Genomic DNA, 19285 nt, shown 5'->3' on the forward strand with positions numbered 1-19285 from the left:
ATTCCCTATCCCCCTTTCCTACTTAATTTTTTCTGAATAGCACTTACTTTCAAATATAATATTTTACTTTAAAAAAATGCATCTCTCTTTCCCCTAGAAAGTGCATTCCATGAGAGTAGGCATTTTTGTCTGGCATTTTTGTGCTGTGTCCTCGGTCCCTAGAATGGTGTGTGATATACAGGAGCCACTCAACAAATATTTGTTGAAATATTTGAAAAAAGGTGAATGATTCTGTCTCCAAGAACTTTATGTTTCTTCTCATTTTTTTTTCCTGTAATAAGTTAATGATTTGTGAGACTTTTACTAAAGATTAAGGAGTTATAATTAGCTCCATTGCTATGATTCTGTTAACATTTTCAAGGTTAAACTTAAACAGTAGCAGAGAGCAGTGGGAATCCAAGGATTCTAATGGAACTCCCAGTCCTAAACAAGAAGTGCCTTCCAAGGACTCCTTAGGGGACCTGGGTCTCACCCAAATTCAAGGAACCTCCTTAGAGGCAAAATACTACCCATAAAATTTTTTCTTGCTATTATAGCAATCAGGCCCCCATCCTCAATCAAACCAATAATGCTAATACTTTTTATTTCTGGCACGGTGGTAAAAAGGAAAACACATAGTCTTGGGGTTGTCCGGACTAGGTTCCAATTCTGCTATCACTTGCTAGCTTGTCTGACTACTGGTAATTCACTAAACCTTTCTGAACAGGTAAAATGGGATTTTTGTGAGGATGAAATGGGATGACTTGCATACTGCACAGCACAGAGCAGGTACTCTATAAGTGGTCGTCTTGTCCCTCTTCCATCTCTCTAGGACATTTTATAACTACCTGCCAAGGTTCACAGGATCCTGACGGCTGGAAGTAGGAGCCTGTCCAGTCTTTTGGTGCATGTAAGCCCCTTGCCACTAGACCCAATCAGAGAGGTTTCTTTAGACTGTGCCATTGTAAATTGGTGCCTCCATTCCCACTTTAGGTGTGTGCTTGAGACTGCCATCTGGACCTTGACCTTGAAGTCCACCATGTATGACAGTTTCTTTCTGCACTTCTTTTTTGCCCTAACTGGGAGCTCTTGTATATGTCCTCATGGAGGGCAAGACCGAAATCATTGTCCTCCAGTTTTTCAGTGTTGAGAACTTTCAGGGAGCCATTCACCTTTCCAAAACTTAAGCACCAGAGCAAGTGCTAATGTGCACCTTGCACTCTGAGCCAGGCCATGGTTTACACATATAAGCATGTATACACACATACCCCTTCAGGAACCCTCTAGCCATCCTGTTCTGCAGAAGAAGAGATGGAGAGATGAATGCGCTTGCTCAGATCAAGTACCTTCTCAATCGACAACCCAGGAGTAGAATCCAGGTATTTAACCATTTTGTTACATGCAAACAGCCTGTGACATGTTTTCTGGCACTGAGTTTGGGCTTGAGAAAATCCTAACAACTGACCACGCAGAGCTAGAGTCAGGTCTAACCAGAAGGTGGTACCCCAGTTCCTCAATCTTGCTAGATAAGCTTCCCCAGACTTTGTGAATGAAGGCCAAGGAAGAAGAGGTTGCAATGACTCCCCTTGAGCTCATATTTCTTTCTTGTTGCAAAAAGTGCTTATTTCTGCATTCATCATCTCCCTCTTTGTTGTGTAGACAATCTACCCTGTCAGAGGATTTGTGCTGTTATTATGAGTTTGTTTATTATTAGATTTATTTCTCCTATAAGCAAATGTGTTCACAACATTCCATCGGGGGATCTTTTTAATTGTCACATAAATGTCATCTTACTTAAATTGAGTATTTATCTTTACATACACGGGTAGTGGGGAGGGGGAAGGAAAGAAAGAATAAACAACTTTAAGTCTTGGAGAGGGACAGGTCTCCGTTCACAACTCACCCATGTGTCTTCAAAGCCAAAGGTGAGTTGAAAAAATTATTGGATTATCTTTGAGGGGCAGCCAAAAGGGAGAGGGAAAGAAAAGTTGGCAACGATGCTTTTGGGGATGTTGACCCAGGCTCCCAAGTCTCTCTACCAAACCCAGCCTGAGACCAGACCTCCTCCTCCTCCTCAGCTGGGAGCATCCGGAGAAGGCTGCAGCTTGCCCCCCACACCTCCTCATCCAGGAGGCCAGCCCAGCTCCTTCCTCGAGAGAAGGTGAGCGCGGCGGGCGCAGCGGGCTGGGTGGGTGTGGCCCGCGGCTCCGGGAACCGACCCAAGGCCCCGCCACCGCCCGCGAGCCGCCCGACAGCCCGCCTGCCTGGCGAGCGCAAGCGCTTCTTCCAGAAACTGCGAGGATCCGAGCGCACTGTTTGTGCACCACAAGGTCAAGTCGGGAAGTGGAGCCGGAGGAGGAGGGGCGAGGAGGCGACGGGTGGGGAGAGGGGCGCCCCGCTTCCTCGCCAAGTGCCAGCCCTTGGAAGTTGCCACCTCGGTTTTTAACCCTTTAGGGGTAATGGGAAGGTCGAGGTGGGGGGAGGAAGGGGACACCGCGGGGCAAACTCCTACAGGGACAGGGACAGGGACGAGCAGCTACCCACCCACCCATCACTGCGTTCCCCACCCCCCGGAAATGCGGGGCAGGGCTGGGAGCCTGGAGACACCCGGGCGGGGGAGGGGGCCACGAACCCGAGAGGGACCCTCTCCACGGACCGCCCCTCCTTCTTTGAGGTCGCCCACAATTTCAAGTTTCCCCCGCCCGGGATGTTAGTTTCCATCTGCTGTGGGTGGGGGAGGAGGGCCGCGCCCCCTCCCCCAGACTCGTGCGCGCGCCCCTCCCCTCCGCTCCTGCCAGCACTTTCGGCTCACTTCTGGCGCTGCAAAGCGCCACGCGATTTATTCGATTCGCATTTTTAAACTAGCGATTCGGGAGCAGGGCCTAGGGCGAGGGTCTTCCAGCCTTGGAGCCCCGGGAGGCGGGGTGCTCAGTGCAAACCTCGTTCCCTCCGCGAGTGTCGCCTTCAGGCTGTTATTTGCAAAGAAACGTCTTTTTGACGCAGGGAGAAATGGCAAATTTTAAGTACGTCATTAATATGGCGCCAAAAGATTTTTTTAAGTATAAGCTTGCTTTTTTTTTTTTTTTTAAGGTTGCGGGGGGCGCCGCCCGGGTCTGGGGCGCGAAGGGGGCGGAGTGTGAGCAGAAAGTGTGAGTGAGAGAGTGGAGGGGCGGGGTATATGTGTGAGTGTGTGAAGTGTGAGCAGACCTGATGGGACTTGCACGGGCGCAGCCGCCGCTCGGGCCCGGCCCTGGGGACAGGGCGGGCTGGGGGCGCCCCAGAGCCCATGGGGAGTCTGGGCCCGAGGTGCAGGCAGACGGGCAGACCGGCAGAGCACCCTCCCCCCGAGGCCTGCAACGCTACCTGGACCCGCTGCCGGAGCCAAACAACTGGGCGGGGGTGGGGCGGGCGACGGGGGGTGTCAGGAGTGGAGATCCGAGTGAATAAGAAAAAAGTGGCTACTCCCCCTCCCTCGCTCCTCCCGCCCGCCCCCACCCCACCCCCACCCCAACACATTTTTTTTTTTCTAAAGAGATCACAAGGAAGTCTTGGTTTAAAAAGAAACAGAAACATACACAGGGGGATTGGTGAATGGTGCCGACCGCGGCCATCGCAGTTGGAGGCTTTTTTTTGGGGGGGGGGGCGGTGAGTAGCGTCCATGGAGTTACTTTGCGCCCATTTCTAGCGGCAAGGGCTTAGGTCCAGCGGGCTGACCGTCCCCAGCAGGGGTGCGGGGCCGGGGACGCCACGGGCCCGGCCGCCTCCCTCGCCGCGACCCCGGATGGATGCGCGCCCCCCGCCCGCCCGCGCCGGCCCCAGGAGCTCCGGGTTTCGGGAGCATCCTTCCCGCGCCGGCCCCCGCCGCGGCGCGTAGTCCAGGGCAGCGCCCCTCGGAAGGGCACCGCGGAGGAAGGTAAGATCCAGCCCCCAGCGATGGGCCCTGCGCATCTCCACGGCGTTATTTTGTGTTTTTGCAACAGATCTGCCAGCGCTCCTCGCTCCCTCGCTCTCGCTCGCTCTCTCTCTCTCTTGCTCGCTCGCTCCCTCTCTCTCCTGCTGGCTGCCTGTTCTAGGAAGCCAGGGCGCGGAGGGGGGGGATGCACAGCACAGGGGAGAGAGATTGCGCATGTTGGTCAGTCCTGTTTTAAAGAGTACATTGCGGGGAGGCTGAGAGGGGCGCATGCAACAACAACTTTTGGAAGGGTGAGCTTGGCGACCTTCTTTATTAATGACTGCGGCAAAGCGCCCCCGGGCCGGTGAGGGGGCGCGGGCGGGCGGGGGCGCGCCAGGGCTGCAACTTGCCCCGCGGGCTCCGGCCGCGCGGAGGGGCTGCGGCGGGAGACAGCAGTGGTGGGGGGGGGTCGTTCTGCCGGGGACTGGGGTTCGGAGGACCTGGAGCTATCTGCCCTCCTGTCGCCCTGAGTTTCATTTTGTTGATACGCAGCACGTCCGGCCGCCGAACCGGGCTGAGCCGGTGCACATGACTCCGCGCTGGGCTCACGTGCAGCGGGTCCGGTCCCAGACACCTTCCGGGGGCCACCGCCTCCGCCCTGTCGCCCCCTCTCTGGGCTGGGTGCACGCGGGCGCTGCACGCGGGGGCAGCATGCTCAGCTCTCGGGCGCGGAGGCTCTGCACAAATTAAACACAGTGTTTTGGAGGGGCGGGGGACACCCTTTCCAGGTGAGTGTGCCGGGTGTGCAGCTCCGGCGTACGGGGCGGGGGCTGGGGTCGGGGGCGGCCCCCCCCCTGCGGGGCTGCGCGGGAGTCCGGCGGGGGAGAAGCGCCGGGAGAGTGGAAATGTACCGGCTGTGGCCGGAGCGGCGGGTGCGCGCCCGCGGGGCGACGGCAGGGGGCGTGGCCCTTGTTTACCTTCTCCCAACTCTGCCGGTTCGCGTCCCGCTTCGGGGACGGTACTGCAGTCCCCTGTCCTCCGCCTCCGTCCCTGCGCCCTGGGTGGTACCGGGAAGATGTAGGCAAGTGGTAGTCCCAGCCTGGGACATACACACCTGACCCTCAAATAAGTGACATTGCAGCCCCAGCCCCCACCGAGCACCGCTGCAGTCCTTCTCCCGGATCCCCAGCCGCGCCCCGCCCCCGGCAGTGGCATCTTCCCGGCCTCACCTCCTTCCTCCCTCTTTCCCTCCCTCCTTCCCACCCACTCGCCTGCGCCTGCGGAGCGGCTCCCTCCCGCTTCCTCCCCGCCTGGGTGCAGACTTGTGGCTCCCTCCGGTCCTTCCCGCCTATCCCTGGGCCTGAGACACTCTTCTCCAGGCCAAGGGATGAGAAGGGGTCAGCTTGGCGATTCGTAGCCGTTACATCAGAAGATGGGGATGTCTGCGAGACAGGCAGGAAGGCTTGGCGGTGGCTTCCAGAGGCCCAGGACACCCCCCGCACAGCCGGGCTCCCGCCCCACGCAGCTGCCCACTTCACTTCCCCGGAGGCCCAGTACCTCTACCCGCCTCACCCAAGCGCCCCCGCCCCCCGCCCTCGGCGTCTCGCCCGCCGCCCCGGGCCGCACCGCGTCTTGCCCTTCCTTCGCCTGGGCCGGAGCCCCCCGCGGCCACCTCCGGCTCCTCCTCCCGGCTCCCGCGGTCGGAATCACGCCGGCGCGCCTCCAGCCTGCGCTCCCGCCGACCGCCTCCAGGGGCAGGCTGGAGGCGCGCCACCCCCTCCCAGTCCTCTCAGCCTCCGCCGCGGGCTGGGACGGTTTGTTGTTTGGTTTTTTTTTTTTCCTTTTCTTTTTTTTTTTTTTTTTCTTTTTGTAACCACCTTGGCTGCAGGTCTCGTGCCCGGGGCTGGTGGGGGCGGGAGGGGCCGTGTTTCCCTTTGCCCCGAGCCAAGGGCGCGCTGTACCCGTCGACTCTGGTCTCTGCGGATTTCCAAACCTTGCTCGCGCGCTCAGCACCTCTCGCTCATCCACTGCGGGCACAAAGTTTTTACCCAGGGGCTGAGTTTGCAGGGGGTCGTCGGGAGGCTCCCGTCTGCGCGCGGGAGCGGCGCTAAGGGGGACTGGGGAGCGGCGGAGAGGGCACGACTGGCCTGCCGCCCTGCCTTTGTTGGAAGGGGGAGGAGCCCCGAGCTTTGAGCCCTGACTAGCCGGCAGGACGTCCCCTTAACATTTTATGTTTGCAAACTGAATCGGGGGCCCAGGTGGTGGTATGGCCGCCTGGCCCCTCCTCCCGCAGTGGCATTAACTCCCTCCCTTCACTGGTAGTATTCCCAGTAGGACATTTGGCAAAAGGGCCGTGCAAGGAGCTGCCAACCGGGCCTGGCCCTGTTTCCTGGGTTCCCAGGGTGCTGGCTTCTCCCCTACCCTGACTTCCTCTCTCACCTTCGGGCCCCAAGTGAACGCACCATCCCTCCAGTCTCTTCTTCCTCAGGCGGGTTGGGACTTGCAGAGCGATGTAACAAGCAGAGGAGAAAAATAACAACAGAATAACTGTAAGGGGAAGGAATGAGTAATAAAGCCGACCCAGGCAGGGAGGATGGCTTTCATGTTTAAGAGATGCTATTTGCTTTTTAGGTCACAGGCTGCAAAACAGGCTTTGATCCGAAGTGGGCGAATAATTTATTGAGAAAGTTTGCATGGTGGTGGTGGGGGGGAAGGGGGTGTTTGTTTGATCTGGAGTCCTCTCAGTTGTCCCAAGTGCTGTTTGTTGGGTGTTGTTTGGAGTGGAAAAGCATTTGGTTCTACAGCAAGTCCCTCGAAAAGGGAAGTCCTCACACCAGGCAGCAGGACTGCAGTGAATGTTGGTTTTGAAACTGTTTGGCCAAAGGTCTCTCCAGCACTTTTGGAGAAGTGTTTAAGGACAGAGTTGTTTGGACTTGGGATGCAGCAAATGTTTTCAGAACATTTCCCATCCAGCATGCTTCTCCTTTGGTTAAATTGCATGGCTAAATGGCCAGTAACACTAATTCAAGAGAGCTTCCTCCTGGCTTTTATTGACACCTGACGTGGGACTGCTGGTCCCAGCCCCCAAGGTGCACCCCAGCGTCCTGAGGGTAGACCTTTGCCACTGACTACCACATCCTTGAGGTGCGGTGGGGTGGGTTGGGGGGATGGGTAGAGTGTTCTGGTTAACTGGAGTTCCAAGTAATGGGGAGGTAGTTGTCTTATATCCAAGACCGGATTCAGTGACTTCCAGTCCAAATTCTTTACGACTCATCCACCATACTCTTTTGCAGACTTCACAGTTAGTTCTGCCCTTAAGTGTTTGAGAGGAAAGGCCAGGATTGTGAGGAGGGGGTACCCCTGGCCTGCTTTGTCCTCCGTCCACATAGGACCCTGTGTGTGTGTGTGTGTGTGTGTGTGTGTGTGTGTGTGTGTGTCTCACAGTTTAGGAACCCAGGAAGGTTCTCAGATAACCCATAGGAATCTGGTACCCCAGCCACACTCTGGAATTATAGGCCTGTGCATGGTAGCCCAGGGGGGGCAGGGTACATCACCTAGAGTCAGATAGCCTGGGTTTGAATGCTAGCTATGCATTCGCCAGCCGTGACAGTTGCTTTGTGCCTTACTTTATTCATTTGCAAGTGAGGTTAATAGCAGTACCTTGCCATGATGGGTAGCTGGATTAAGCAATATATTGCATAAAGGTTAAACCCAAAACTAGGCATGTGGTAAGCATGTGATTAGTATTGGCGATTTCTATTATTATTAATGATGTGGAGAGGGCCCAAATGCAGCTTTGACCTTTGATCTCTCCCCTTTAGGCTAGGCCAGAGAGCCAGCTCCCTTCTCTGAAGAAGGGATTGGAAGGACCCTGCAGTTGCCAATGGTCAGCCTTCTCTGGGAGCGAGCGGAGTGAGCTTTGCCCTCTTCTGAGGTGGAGGGTAGGGTGAGAGGGTGCCAAAGGACAAAATAGACAAAGCCCCTTTCATTCTTCCAGGACCCCCTAGGTATGTCCCCAGAACTGGGTTTGGGGGGCTGGGTGTGGGCAGCATGTTCCAGGGGAGCTGGGTACCCTCTGGGACACTTGGAATTGCAGGTGGGCAACGATGAGTGTCGGAGGAGGGCTTAGGCGCCCTGTGCCTGAAGAAGCAAGTTTGAGGATCTGTGTGTACAAAATCATTTTTGTAATGGCAATTACCGTCCCCGGGAAGGCATTAAAGTTAATGAGAGATAGGAAAGAGTGGGGCTCTGACCCCCGCTTCAAGCGGTTTAAGAGCGTGCAGCTCTTGTTTTCTGAATGTCTGGCCTTCCCGACACAAGGAGGCTCTGAGGACAGGTTTTCCAGCCGAAATATCATTAAATTGTATTAGCATCTTATTACACACACGCCTAAGCGGTCTGCCTCAGACAGGGAGAGTTTTTGTTTCTCTTTGAAAGATTGTGTCTGGAATGGTAAATTGCCTGCTTGAAAGCTGTTCCCCCCACCTCCTTTTTTTAAGGAGGAAGACGAAGTCCTGCTGTGTGTGGTGGCGGGCAGGGCAGGCCTGGTGGCCCCCAGAGAGGAGAGGCCGGAGGCCAGGTTGGGATGTTTTAACTGCCCAGGGAGCGGCTGCGCTAGCAGACCTGAAAGGCCCACTGTTCCCAGGGTCAGCTGGAAGAGCGTTAATGGAAGCCCAGGGTGTTTATTTGAGTTTATTTGCGGAGAGGTCTTTAAAGGGGGCTGGCATTGGGCATTGGTGTTTCAAGTCCAGACCCAAGGCCCCCACTAAGACCAATGGCCAGTGCTGCCAAGAAAACATCTGCCACCAAATTGCTGCCCTATTACTGAGTTGACATTGATCATTAGCCAGGAGCCCAACCAAATAAAGCCTCCTGGAAAATGTGTGAGGTTAAGATGGGGAAAGCAGGCTGTGAAAACAGGACGAAATGTTGGCCTGGGGTGTTTGTTCCTGAAAGCTGCAGGCAGGCCAGCTGGGCTGTGCGCTCCCCACACTTCTCCAGGGAGGGGACAAGAACATACTCGGCACTCCCTGTATATCAAGCCCCTATTGTGTGCTGGGCATGACATGATGGGGCCTTGGGGCTCCAGCCGAGATCCAGACAGATGCACTCCTTACTGTCCTCTCCAAAGGAGAAAGACATTCAACAAGTAGATCTATAGACGGTAATTGCGGTGGATGCTCTGAAGATGTTGAATAACGGTGTTGTGGGCTTTCTTTAGATAAGGTAACTGGCATAGACTTCCTTGACATTTAAGCTGAAATGTGAAAGATAAAAAGTCAGACATGCACAGACTACACAGAACCTTCCAGGCAGAGAGCACACCCTGTGCACAGGTCCTGAAGCATGGAATATTTGACTTATTTCAGGAGATGAAAGGAGACCAGTGTAGCTAGAAAGTGGTGAGGAAGGGTATAGTGGTCCGTGTGAACTGGTTGAGGTGGGGAGGGGCCAGATCATGTAGGATATTGTGGCCAAGAGGTTGATTTTTGTCCTTTGATCAGCAGGAAGCCTTTGAAAGATTTTAGAAAGGGGTATGACATGATCTGATTTATGTTTTTTTTAAAGGTCATTCTGGCTGCTGTGTGGATTCTAGATGGTGGGAGCTGGGAGATGAATGGGAAATCCAGGCAAGAGATGGGACTGGTTTGGGTCAGGGTGATAGCAGTAGGGACACAGGGAACAGCGATGGCTTCACTGTACATTTTGGAGGGAGAGTCCACTGGATTTGCCACAGGTTGGCTTTGGGGCAGAAATTGCACAGAAAGGCTGTGGGCTGCTTCTTTAAAGGAACTGTAGGACACCCACGCACCCAGAGGAGAGCTTCTTCTCTCTGCCTCCATGCTGGGGATGGTGTGGGAGGTGCAAAGGGAAGGAAGGGGGGTGTCTTTCTTTCCTAGACTCTCTTTTACAGGGAGTGCCTCAGAAGCACTCCTGTTCTCCCCCCCCCCCCTCCAAGTAAGTGCCTTATGACACTGGGGTGTTCTCCCAGAGGAAACCTTGCTTTGGGAGAGATTGAAGGGATCGGGGGAAAGAGAAAACCAGAGGTCAAGACCCAGTTGTCAGTACCCACCAACCCAACCTGGATTTCTGCTTTGGTGAAGGAGTCCTCCGAGTCTCCTAGCTCAGTTGGAAGGAAGCGGTTCAAGGGACAAAGGGCTGTTCCATAGGAGAGCCCAGGCCTCATTTGGAGCTTTCTTAGCCACCACCAGCGGAGGCTTACCTGCGGCGAGAAGGCCTTTGGAACAGACTTGGTTCAAAGGAAAGAAGCTTCACTCACAAAACAGTAGCTTCCCTCTAAAGCCTAGTTATTATTCCAATTAAGCCACATGAAATCTGCTCCCTTAATAACAGCCTACCCAGGAGAACTCTGGAGTGTTTCCACAGAGGGCAGGTTGGACAGGGAGCCGGCTGAGGGTGGGGTGCAGGTCTGCACACTGACAGGTCTCTTGGGACAGGGCCCTAGGCAGCAGGAAACCGCATTACCAGAAGGGCATTAGCAGTCAAGGAGTCCTGTTCCTGGCGGCCTTACCTACTGTACTACTCCTACTGTACAGGAGCCCCTTGTAGGTGCTGGTGGGAGGTCTCCTCACCTCGCCCAAGATTATCATGGTATGACTAGCACCCGTAAGGAGAGCCAGCCACTGTGCATAGGGCTTTATGCTGCTTGCGTTTATTCTCACCAGCTGATGTGTTTAGTTGGCCCTCTCAAAGTGTTTTAAAAATTCTGAATCAGTTGCCAACATTGGAAGTTCAGGAGACTTCTGTAAAAATCCAGATCAAATTCTTGTCCTGTGGAGGTATGTCTTTTCCAAGGTCCCTGGTCTTTTGCGAGGTAGAGCTAGGATTTGAACTCAACACCCCTGAATCCAGAGCTCCTGCTTTTCTCCTTTGGGAGATGCTGGCTTGGAGGTACCCTCTTTGCTGGAATTGGAGACATGTGGGATCCATGGGCAGGATTGCAGGAAAAAACAAGTGGCTGTGTTTATAGCACTTGTCTTCCTCCTCCTCTGTCTGCCACCTGTGAGAGTGCTGGGCTGGTAAGATGCAGGCCAGCGTCAGGGCCCTGTCATAGTCCTCTTTGTCACACTCAGACCCTGGGGAAAGCAAGGATGCCAGCTGTGGGTGCCAGAGCGCTATTGCCCCATTCCGTCCATGACCTGGGCCACAGGGCTGCTCGTACTCTGCTGCACAGAGCCAGAGTAGTCTAAAGGTCAAGGGCATATGTTCCTGAGCCAGATACACTTCTTACAAGCCCTGCGATCTCAGGCAAGTCACTTAACTTCTGTATTTCCTTTTCCTCGTCTGCAAAAGGGAAGCAGCCATCATGCCCACTGGCAAAGAAGGGCTGTTCTGGGGGCTCCCTGAGATCCCTGTGTACTAGGGCATCCCCCTTCTGCCACAATGAGTGTTAAGCAATTGAACTTCCTGGCCCCCGTGCACCTGGTGTCCTCAGGGTTCCACCTGCCTCTTTGGAGCTGGCTGCGAGCAGCCCTGGTGACTCTTTCTGCCATCCTGATCCTGCTGTTAGGGGACCCTGGAGTGGGGAGGAGCTCTTGGCTGAAGTCAGGTCTGAGTGAGGCAAGAGGGTCCTGGTTTGCTCAGAGGTCGGGATAGTCACGCCCCACCTTAGAGAGCTAATGTTCTCTTGTCTCTGCAGGGCCACAGGAAGATAAAGGGAAACCCAGGGCTTGGCACCAACAGGCTTGGAGTGGGTGGCAGTGGCAGGCGGCCTGTGTGAGCCCAAGCAGAGATGGGGAACCTGGTTGGCCTGCAGCTGGGCTGGGCAGTGGGACTTTCTCTTTGCTGACACTGGCTCTTTGCCCTTTGTCATGGGCAGTGAGGCAGCCCAGGTTCCAGACTAACAGGGATGAGGTAGAAAATGCTTCAGGTCCCGAATCCCAGATCTGTTCTCACACTGGGACTCTGCCACTGTGAGAGCCGAGGCAGCTGAACAAGCCACTTGGAGTATGCTTCCCCTCCAAGAGGAGACCGGAGCAGGCGCTGCCACCCCAGACTCTGTCGGATCCGAGGAAATACTGGGTGGGAGAGCCCTCCCCACAGGCAAGAGCTCACAGGACACAAAGGCAGCTCAGCGTGGGCTCAGGGATAAGACCATGTGGATTCAAAGCCCAGTTCAGACAGTGACTAGCCGGACAAAGTCCTGCACGTTGCTAGTAAGGGAAGCCAATAGCTCACAACTTCCAAGGTTGTTAGGAACATGAGCTGAGCCAGTGTTGGCAGCAGAAGGAGCTCAGTGTGGAGAGCTGCCTTTCTTACCTTGAAATACTATAAAATACTATAGTAAAGATAAAGTTGGTTTGTAGTTATATTTGGAGAAGGACATTACAGGAGGGAGGGCAGCCCAGCCTAGGGCCAGTCACCCTAGGCCTGGTGCGTCTCAGGGACCCAGCTTAGAGCCTCCCTGTCCTTACTCGTTTTCCACACTCCTCTGCCCACCACCCTCAGGATGTGCCCTCAGTGCTGTCTGAGCTGGCTGGTCTCTAAACTCAGATGGCACAGTCCCTCTGGAAGAATCAATCTTGCTTCCCCTTTCTGGCCCACTCCCAGGGCTCCCGTGGGTCAGTAGGGAGAGAGTATGAGGCTGGCTGGGGAGAAGGTTAGGGCAATGCCTTGTTCTCATTCTTCCATTGCACCAGGGTGAGTATGGGGAGGTAGGTTATTGGGCAATTTTTTCTGAGAGACTCAGGATTTCCCAAGCCTCCCAGAAGTATAATGGGGCCTGCCTTTTGTTGCAGATGGAAGAGAAGAGGCGAAAATACTCCATCAGCAGCGACAACTCTGACACCACTGACAGTAAGGCCTTCCATTTGGGGTTCCTACAGGGAAAGCATTTGAATAATACTCAGGCCCACAGGCCCGGATGGGGGAGGCTGACCCATGGTCTCAATGTTGATGAAAGCATAAATCAGGCCAGGCCATTATGCTCCTAAGATGGTCCCCACACTTCCGTGGTCTCCAGAGCCTTGCTGTGTTCAGTAAATGTTTGTCAGAGGCAATAGAATCTCAGAGGTAGACTTGTAAATGGGCCAGGTGAGGAAGCCGGACATCTGAGGGTCGCAGGGATTGTGGAGGAGAAAAAAGGGTTTAAGGAGCCTTTTCTCAAATTTGGGGGGAGATAAGGGAGGTGATAAGGAGATAAGGTGAGAGCTTTTCTCATACAGCTCTTCCCAGATGCCCCAGGAACCTGGGCCTGTGTGAGCTGGTTGAGTAAGGAATTCCATTCTGCCCTACCTGTGGAGGCGAGGTACACTGCCAAGAGGATCCCACCTAGCACTGCACCCTGTGGGGAGTCCACACTGCCAGGGAGGCTGGGCCTGGAGCCCTGCAGCTCTGCACTACAGTTTGTTCACACAGGTGATGAGCAGCTGGGATCTGGGAAATCTCCAAGGCTGCTTGGAGCTCTTAGAGTCCCATAGCTGCCCCCTCAGCCCCCAAGAGTCTGAGGACAGATGCACCAAGACGGCCTGCCATTCCCAGCCCCTTCCCTACCTCCGGGTCTCATTTCAATGTCCTTTGGGGTCTTTGTGCTCAGCTTGGCTCTGGTGTCTAACCTGGCCATCCCTTCCTCCCTGTGGCAGGAGATCACAGCATCCGGCCCTCTGTGGCCGCAACCACACTGGCTGTGGCTTGTCTCAGTAGAGCCAAGAGGAACTGCATCCTCTGCTACTAACTTCGCTGCAGGCAGAGGAACCCCTGAGGGTCAGGCACCCGCAAGAGCAGGTGTCTGGGCAGCTGCAGCAGAGCTGCGCCAGGCTGCGGCATTCTCCCTTCCCTCCAGCCCCTGCCAACCCTCCGTCAGCATACCTACCCGGGGCTGCTGCTCCTTGGACACACAGGTAGAGGCTGCAGTCCTATAGTCCAGCAAGGGCCTCAGAGTCCAGCAATACTAGCTAATGTTCCTTGAGGCTGCACTCGGTGCTGGGGACTCCGCTAAGCCTTTACATGCATTGCATCACTTAATTCTCACAACTTTTTGCCTCCAGAGGGGTTAAGTCATTTGCCTGGGGAGACAAGCTAGTAAATGGGTTTATCTTATTTTACTTTTAAAATCTTTCTTTAATTTTTTTAGATTTATTTATTTATTTATTTACTTATTTATTTTTATTTACTTATTCATGAGAGACACAGAGAGAGGGAGAGGCAGAGACACAGGCAGAGGGAGAAGCAGGCTCCACGCAGGGAGCCCGACGTTGGACTTCATCCCAGGTCTCCAGGATCACACTCTGGGCTGAAGGTGGTGCTAAACCACTAAGCCATCCAGGCTGCCCAAATGGGTTTATTTTAGAGCAACATTCTTGCCACTGGCCTTTTGTGCCTCTGTATATCCACTGGGCATCGTCCCAGAATATCTCCACTTGGGGCAGGAATAAGCGTGGCCACAGAAGGCCTTCTTCACCAAGGAAGAAGCAGAGGACCAGAGAGGGCAAGGGACTTGTCGAAGGTCACATAGTAAGTGGATCCTGAGTCCTGGTCACTGCCGTTTTATCTCCTAAGCCCCTATGCTTGGTGAGTGGAGGAAGGTACTCTTGTCCGCACTGATCCCTGGAGAGGTCCAGAGCAGGGACAGGCGCTCAACAGAGGTTTCCACCTTCTAAACATTCGAACCAGAGCCTTCCTTACAGGTTTCCTGTCCTTGGAGGTGGATGGGTGGGTGGGTGGTGTTCCTGGCCTTCCAGGGGCCCCTCATGGGCTGTGTTCTCTCTGCAGGTCACGCTACATCTGCATCAAGATGCTCCAAACTGCCCAGCAGCACCAAGTCGGGCTGGCCCCGGCAGAACGAAAAAAAGCCCTCAGAGGTGGGTAGTGACAAGTGTCTGGGAAAAGCTGAAGCCGTGGTGGGGAAGCCACAGGAGTGGAGCCCTGTGGAGACCAAGGGAGTGCGCCCTGCAGGTGTCTGGGGGTGAGCATTCCTGGCAGAGGGCGCAGGTGTGGCTAAGTGAGACAAATGCGAGGAGGGGGTGTGGATGCCAGTTCCCCAGCCGTGTAGGTTGTTGTAAAGATGTTCCAGTTGGGCTACACGAGAGGAGCAGCCTTTCAAGGATTGTAAGCGGGGTAATAACAGAGCCTGACGTTTTAATAAAAGGAGGATTTAAAGAAGTGGCCCTGGCCGCCTTGAGGAGAAGGAACCATGCTGGCAAGGGCGGGAACAGGGAGGACTCCTGTGGTTGTCCAGGGGAGAAGCAGTGGTGGCTGAATGCCGAGTAGTGGCAGTGGAGGAAGAAGCAGTCAGATTTGGGGGAGGCTAAGCCAAGGGCACTGGGATATGTTGATACAGGGGCGATGGCTGGGGCCCTCAGGATCATCCAGTTAAGTTATCTGCTCCTTATGCCCGTGTCACAAGCATCTGCATTCTAAATCTTCCTTACTTAGACCTGGGATGTTTCTTGTGGCAGGTTGAGGTGTTTGTGACTTCTCGAGCCGTAGAGAAGAGTGCCAGGAGTGGGTAGTGTTGAGCACAAATGGACATCTCGATCCTGCTTTTTTGTGGCCCCTGAAAAATCACCTCTAGGGGCCACATCACTCCTTCTTAGGTCCTCAAAGCATTGCACTGAGCACAGAAGAGGCCCTTTGCACAGAAGCTGCAAGAGCACCCAAGAAGCTCGGGGGGTTTGAATCTGGCCCTTAACAGAGACATTGTTCAGCTTACAGAGTAGCCAGTAGCTGGGCTAGGCGCTTCACTTTTTTAAATCCTTCTCAATCCTTGTTACAATGGAAATTAAGGATCCCGGGATAATATAGCCAACACAAGAGGCTCTTGAAACCAACATTGCCAAGGGTGGGAAGGCCCAGAATCTTGAGGCAGAGTCCTTGACATGGGATGGGGGAGGGTACCTTTGTTCTGAGCCTGGAGCCCTCCCTGCTAACCACAGGGGCAGCCATGGCTGTGGGGGCAATCCTGAGCAGCAGTAGTTAGCCAGCCCCTTGGGGACAGTGGGGACATCTTTTGCAGAATCTTGCGTTTGAAAAAAAAAATCCCCACATCCTCCTTTCTTGAGCTGGCCTACCCTAGGACTCTCCTTTTGTGTGTGGGTGTGTGTGGTGGGGTTTGAGACCTGATGCCTCGTATCCCCATCCCCCAACCTAGTGTCCTCCTTTGGCCCCATGGGGGAAGGGTAGAGATAGAAGGAGATACCTCTGGAAATGCAGTAAGGACTGGAATAAAAGTTGGGAATTAGGTGGACATGGGATGCTGTTTTGAGATTCCTGGCACCACCCTCTTGGACTAACCCTGCTCAGTGGGAAGATGGATGTGCTCAAGAGCGCTGGGATGCGGGAGGCCTAGTGTGCTGTAGAGCTCTGGGCGCCTCTGGGACTCCTCTCTGCTCCTCCACCCTCACTCCCCTCTTGCCTTCCTACCCCCTTCTTGAGAGCCACTGGGGCTCTCCAGTTGCTATGGTTGCATTAGTAAAACAATAGCCACCTTTATGTGCCTTGCCCATACCCAGGAGACAGGAATTCTCTGCCCATTTTGGAGATGAGAAACCTGTCTCAGAATCCTGCCTGCCCCTTCTCTCAGTGGCTGCTCAGGTTGGAGAAGAGTAGGGCCATTCTCGGGGAGCTCCTGGGGCTGGCTGGTTCCCCCCACTCTGCCTGCCCTGCTTTTTCCAAGCACCAGGAGAAGGTGGAGCCGTTTCTCAAGGTAGAGATCCCAGGAGCAGGACTGCCATCTGTACTCTGGATAGGCCAGGGGCCGGGAGGAAACAGGTGTTGGTGAAGGCGGAGGGGAAAGAATGATTTGCATGGGGCTGAAAGCTCCACTCCCTCTTGGGTTTTCCAGCACAGAGCCTTTGAACCTTTCTCCACCTAAAAATAGAGTCACATCATTGTAGGGGTGCTGATGCCAAGCCTGCTGGGGACTGGTTGTGCATGGCCCCGGGTTCGAGCCCAGAGCCCTCTGCAGGCATCCCTGAGGCCTAACAGAAGATACCAGCCCTCAAGACCTGGGCTCCAGGAGGGCTGAAGAAGCCCTCCCTGCCTTGAACTGTCGCCAAGGACAAGCTTTTCCTCCCACAGCAGGCTGGAGTGCAGCCTGTGAGGTTTCCCTCGTCCCCTAAGTGAGGAGGCTGAGCCATAGCCAGCGTAAATTCCAAGTGATCGTGGGGCCGAGAGGAAACCATCAATGAAAGCTTCCAAATTATTTGGCTCATGAGAAGGCAGAGATGAAAAGCAAGGATTTGGCTGCAGATAATGTTTGCACTAAATCTCCTCACTGGGCTGTTCCCCTCTCTTTCTGTGAAGCGGTTGGTGAGGAGGGCCTTTATATAGTCTGCTGGGCCTGAGGGCAGAGGGCTTTGGTCACCCTGGTGAAAGGGGATCTGGGAACCCCACCTATCCAGTCCCCAGGAAGTAAGACATCTGCGGGGTGGTTGCCAGGCCCGTCACACAGCGTGCTCCCAGTCTGACCCAGGGTCCCAGCCAGAGTACTTGTAAATTGATATGCATGGTGCAGTCCCCTCCCTGGTGGAGAGCCCCTGGTTCCCTTAGTCTCTTCATTTCTCCATGTGGACAGTGATGGCGGGATTTGATGGCCAGGAGTACTTAGCATAGCAGCAACACCAGTGTGTAGTTCAGCCAAAAGCCACAGTAAGGGCTGGGCTTGGGTTTATGCCAAACTGGGCAGCTGCCCCTGTGATGACCGGCCAGGGGATGCCCTTCTCAATGAGTCTAGGGGCTCCCTCTACATGGGAGTGAGGTGCTGTGGGGCAGGAAAAAAAAAGTGCTCTGACTAGGAGTCAGGACCCTGGACAGGGCTGACGCCTTGAGGCCCAGCTTCACTTCTGGCCCCTAACCAGTGGGTGGCCTCCCTCCGCCAGAGTGAAAGTGGGGGTGGGGGGAATACAGGCTCTGTATCACAGCTGAAGGGACAGGCCCAGGGTTCCTGGGAGGCTGGGTTTCTGGTGAAAGTGCACCAAGTCTGAGATCAGTAGCCTCCTTTTGGCAGTAGAGGAAAAAGATAGAGTTGACCCCAAGGACACGGACTGCTCCCTTCTGCTCTGCCTGCCTGTGGGATCCCAACAAAGCCGAGGTCTGTTCCTTAGGGCTTAAACCAGCAGGCCAATCCCTAAGGAAAGGAAGGCATTAGCCTGCCCTGGGAAGGTGATGCTGGGATATAAAGCATGCCGAGGCCATGGGTTTCTGGCCTGGCTTGTCTGACCAGACAGCATAACCATCCTCGGTGCTTACTGTGAGTCCTATCTCTGAGAATATGATGGAGTCATGAAGGTTATTCTTTTTTTTTGTTTTTTTTTTTTTTTAAGATTTTGTGTATTTATTCATGAGAGAGAGAGAGGCAGAAACACACGCAGAAGGAGAACCAGGTTTTCTATAGGGAGCCTGATGCAGGACTCAATCCCAGGACCCCAGGATCATGTTCTGAGACAAAGGCAGATGTTCAACTACTGAGCTACTCAGGTGCTCCAAAAGTTATTCTTTAAATACTAATACCAAGCCCCCACGTCCCACCTCCCCCCCAGAAATTCTGACTAAAATGGGCTGAAGTGGGGCCTCAGGTACCTCTACTTTATTTAAAGCCCTTTTGTTGGAAGCCAGGTTTAAGAACTACTGCTACAGTCCTTTCTCCTTAGTTTGCTAAGACAGGAGGTCCTAGTTTGGTCTTTCCTGGAAGGGGGGCCCTGTGGTCAGGGAGGAAGGGGAGGATTTCCAGTCTGGTTCAATGACCTAAGCAAAGGCAGGGAGTGTGGGTGAGGGCAGTCCTCCAGCTGATCCCTCTCTGCCCCCGGTAGCCGAGGACTGAATGTTTCTACCAAGCTGTCAGCCTAGCCGGGGTACGAAGGACAGTTCAGGAGGAGACTGGAGGCCAGCCCTGTGGGTTGGAGGCTGCCATTTGAGGCCGTGTCTTCCTCAGGGCTGGGACAGAGGCAGACTGAAGAATGGGCCGAGCAGGGCCTGTCTCCTGGGCAGGGTTTTCAGGAAACCTGAGAGTCCCTGGAAATCAGCCAGTGGGCAGAGCCCTGGGTCTCAAGGACCCGAGAGCTACTGACAGTGATTAAACTCAGCAAGCACTTGAGAACACCCAACAGGCCCAGCTGGGTGCAAGGAAAGAGGGCAGAAAAGGCAGGCCCTGTCCCTGGGGAGCTGGTCCTTTGACTGGTAGCAGGATGCAGGTGCTACACAGGAAAGTGTCCGTTATGAGCGGTGCAGCCAGCTCTGCCACGGAGGAGCTCTGTGACTTTCTCCCTGAGCCTCCAGGTCATCATCCGTAGAGCCTGCCCTGTCCCCTGCCATGGCCTTTCTGTTTGGTGCGAGTCACTATCTTTTCCTGAGGCCTGGGGAGCTTGAAGGTGGAGGAAGTGAGTATAGGTAAAAGCTGGCCTCCTTGGGATGGAAGGAAGCCTCGATGGTGGGTAGGAGTTGGGATCCAACCGCAAG

The 19285-nt window shown here is 54.6% G+C and overlaps 1 protein-coding gene and 1 long non-coding RNA gene across 11 annotated transcripts in view; one reads left to right on the top strand and one right to left on the bottom strand.

The window, feature by feature from the left end:
• The first annotated feature begins 2186 nt into the window (after nucleotides 1–2186).
• The window catches only part of JADE2 (jade family PHD finger 2), a 51739-nt gene continuing 34640 nt past the window's right edge, over nucleotides 2187–19285 (top strand). Inside the window, exons 1-4 of one of the 9 annotated variants that reach the window (XM_077911711.1) lie at nucleotides 2187–2309; nucleotides 7693–7878; nucleotides 12631–12688; nucleotides 14603–14691. In XM_077911711.1, coding sequence (XP_077767837.1) covers nucleotides 12631–12688; nucleotides 14603–14691 — 147 coding nt within the window. In that variant the 5' untranslated portion in view covers nucleotides 2187–2309; nucleotides 7693–7878. Of the gene's footprint in view, nucleotides 2310–3530; nucleotides 3893–4033; nucleotides 4183–4481; nucleotides 4660–7692; nucleotides 7879–12630; nucleotides 12689–14602; nucleotides 14796–19285 lie in introns of those variants that run through there. The other 8 variants (XM_077911709.1, XM_077911710.1, XM_077911713.1 and 5 more) reach the window with 8 other exon arrangements.
• On the bottom strand, nucleotides 4173–5656 carry LOC144322112 (uncharacterized). Of its 2 annotated transcripts, none has more exons than XR_013387679.1 (4): nucleotides 5498–5656; nucleotides 5143–5313; nucleotides 4849–4928; nucleotides 4173–4608 (listed from the first exon to the last, which is right to left on the bottom strand). It is a non-coding gene; the product is annotated as an uncharacterized LOC144322112 (long non-coding RNA). The 2 variants fall into 2 exon arrangements; XR_013387680.1 differs by having other exon boundaries at nucleotides 4849–4970.

This window comes from Canis aureus, chromosome 10 (genome assembly GCF_053574225.1).
Source record: "Canis aureus isolate CA01 chromosome 10, VMU_Caureus_v.1.0, whole genome shotgun sequence".
Classification (NCBI taxonomy): Eukaryota; Metazoa; Chordata; class Mammalia; order Carnivora; family Canidae; genus Canis; species Canis aureus.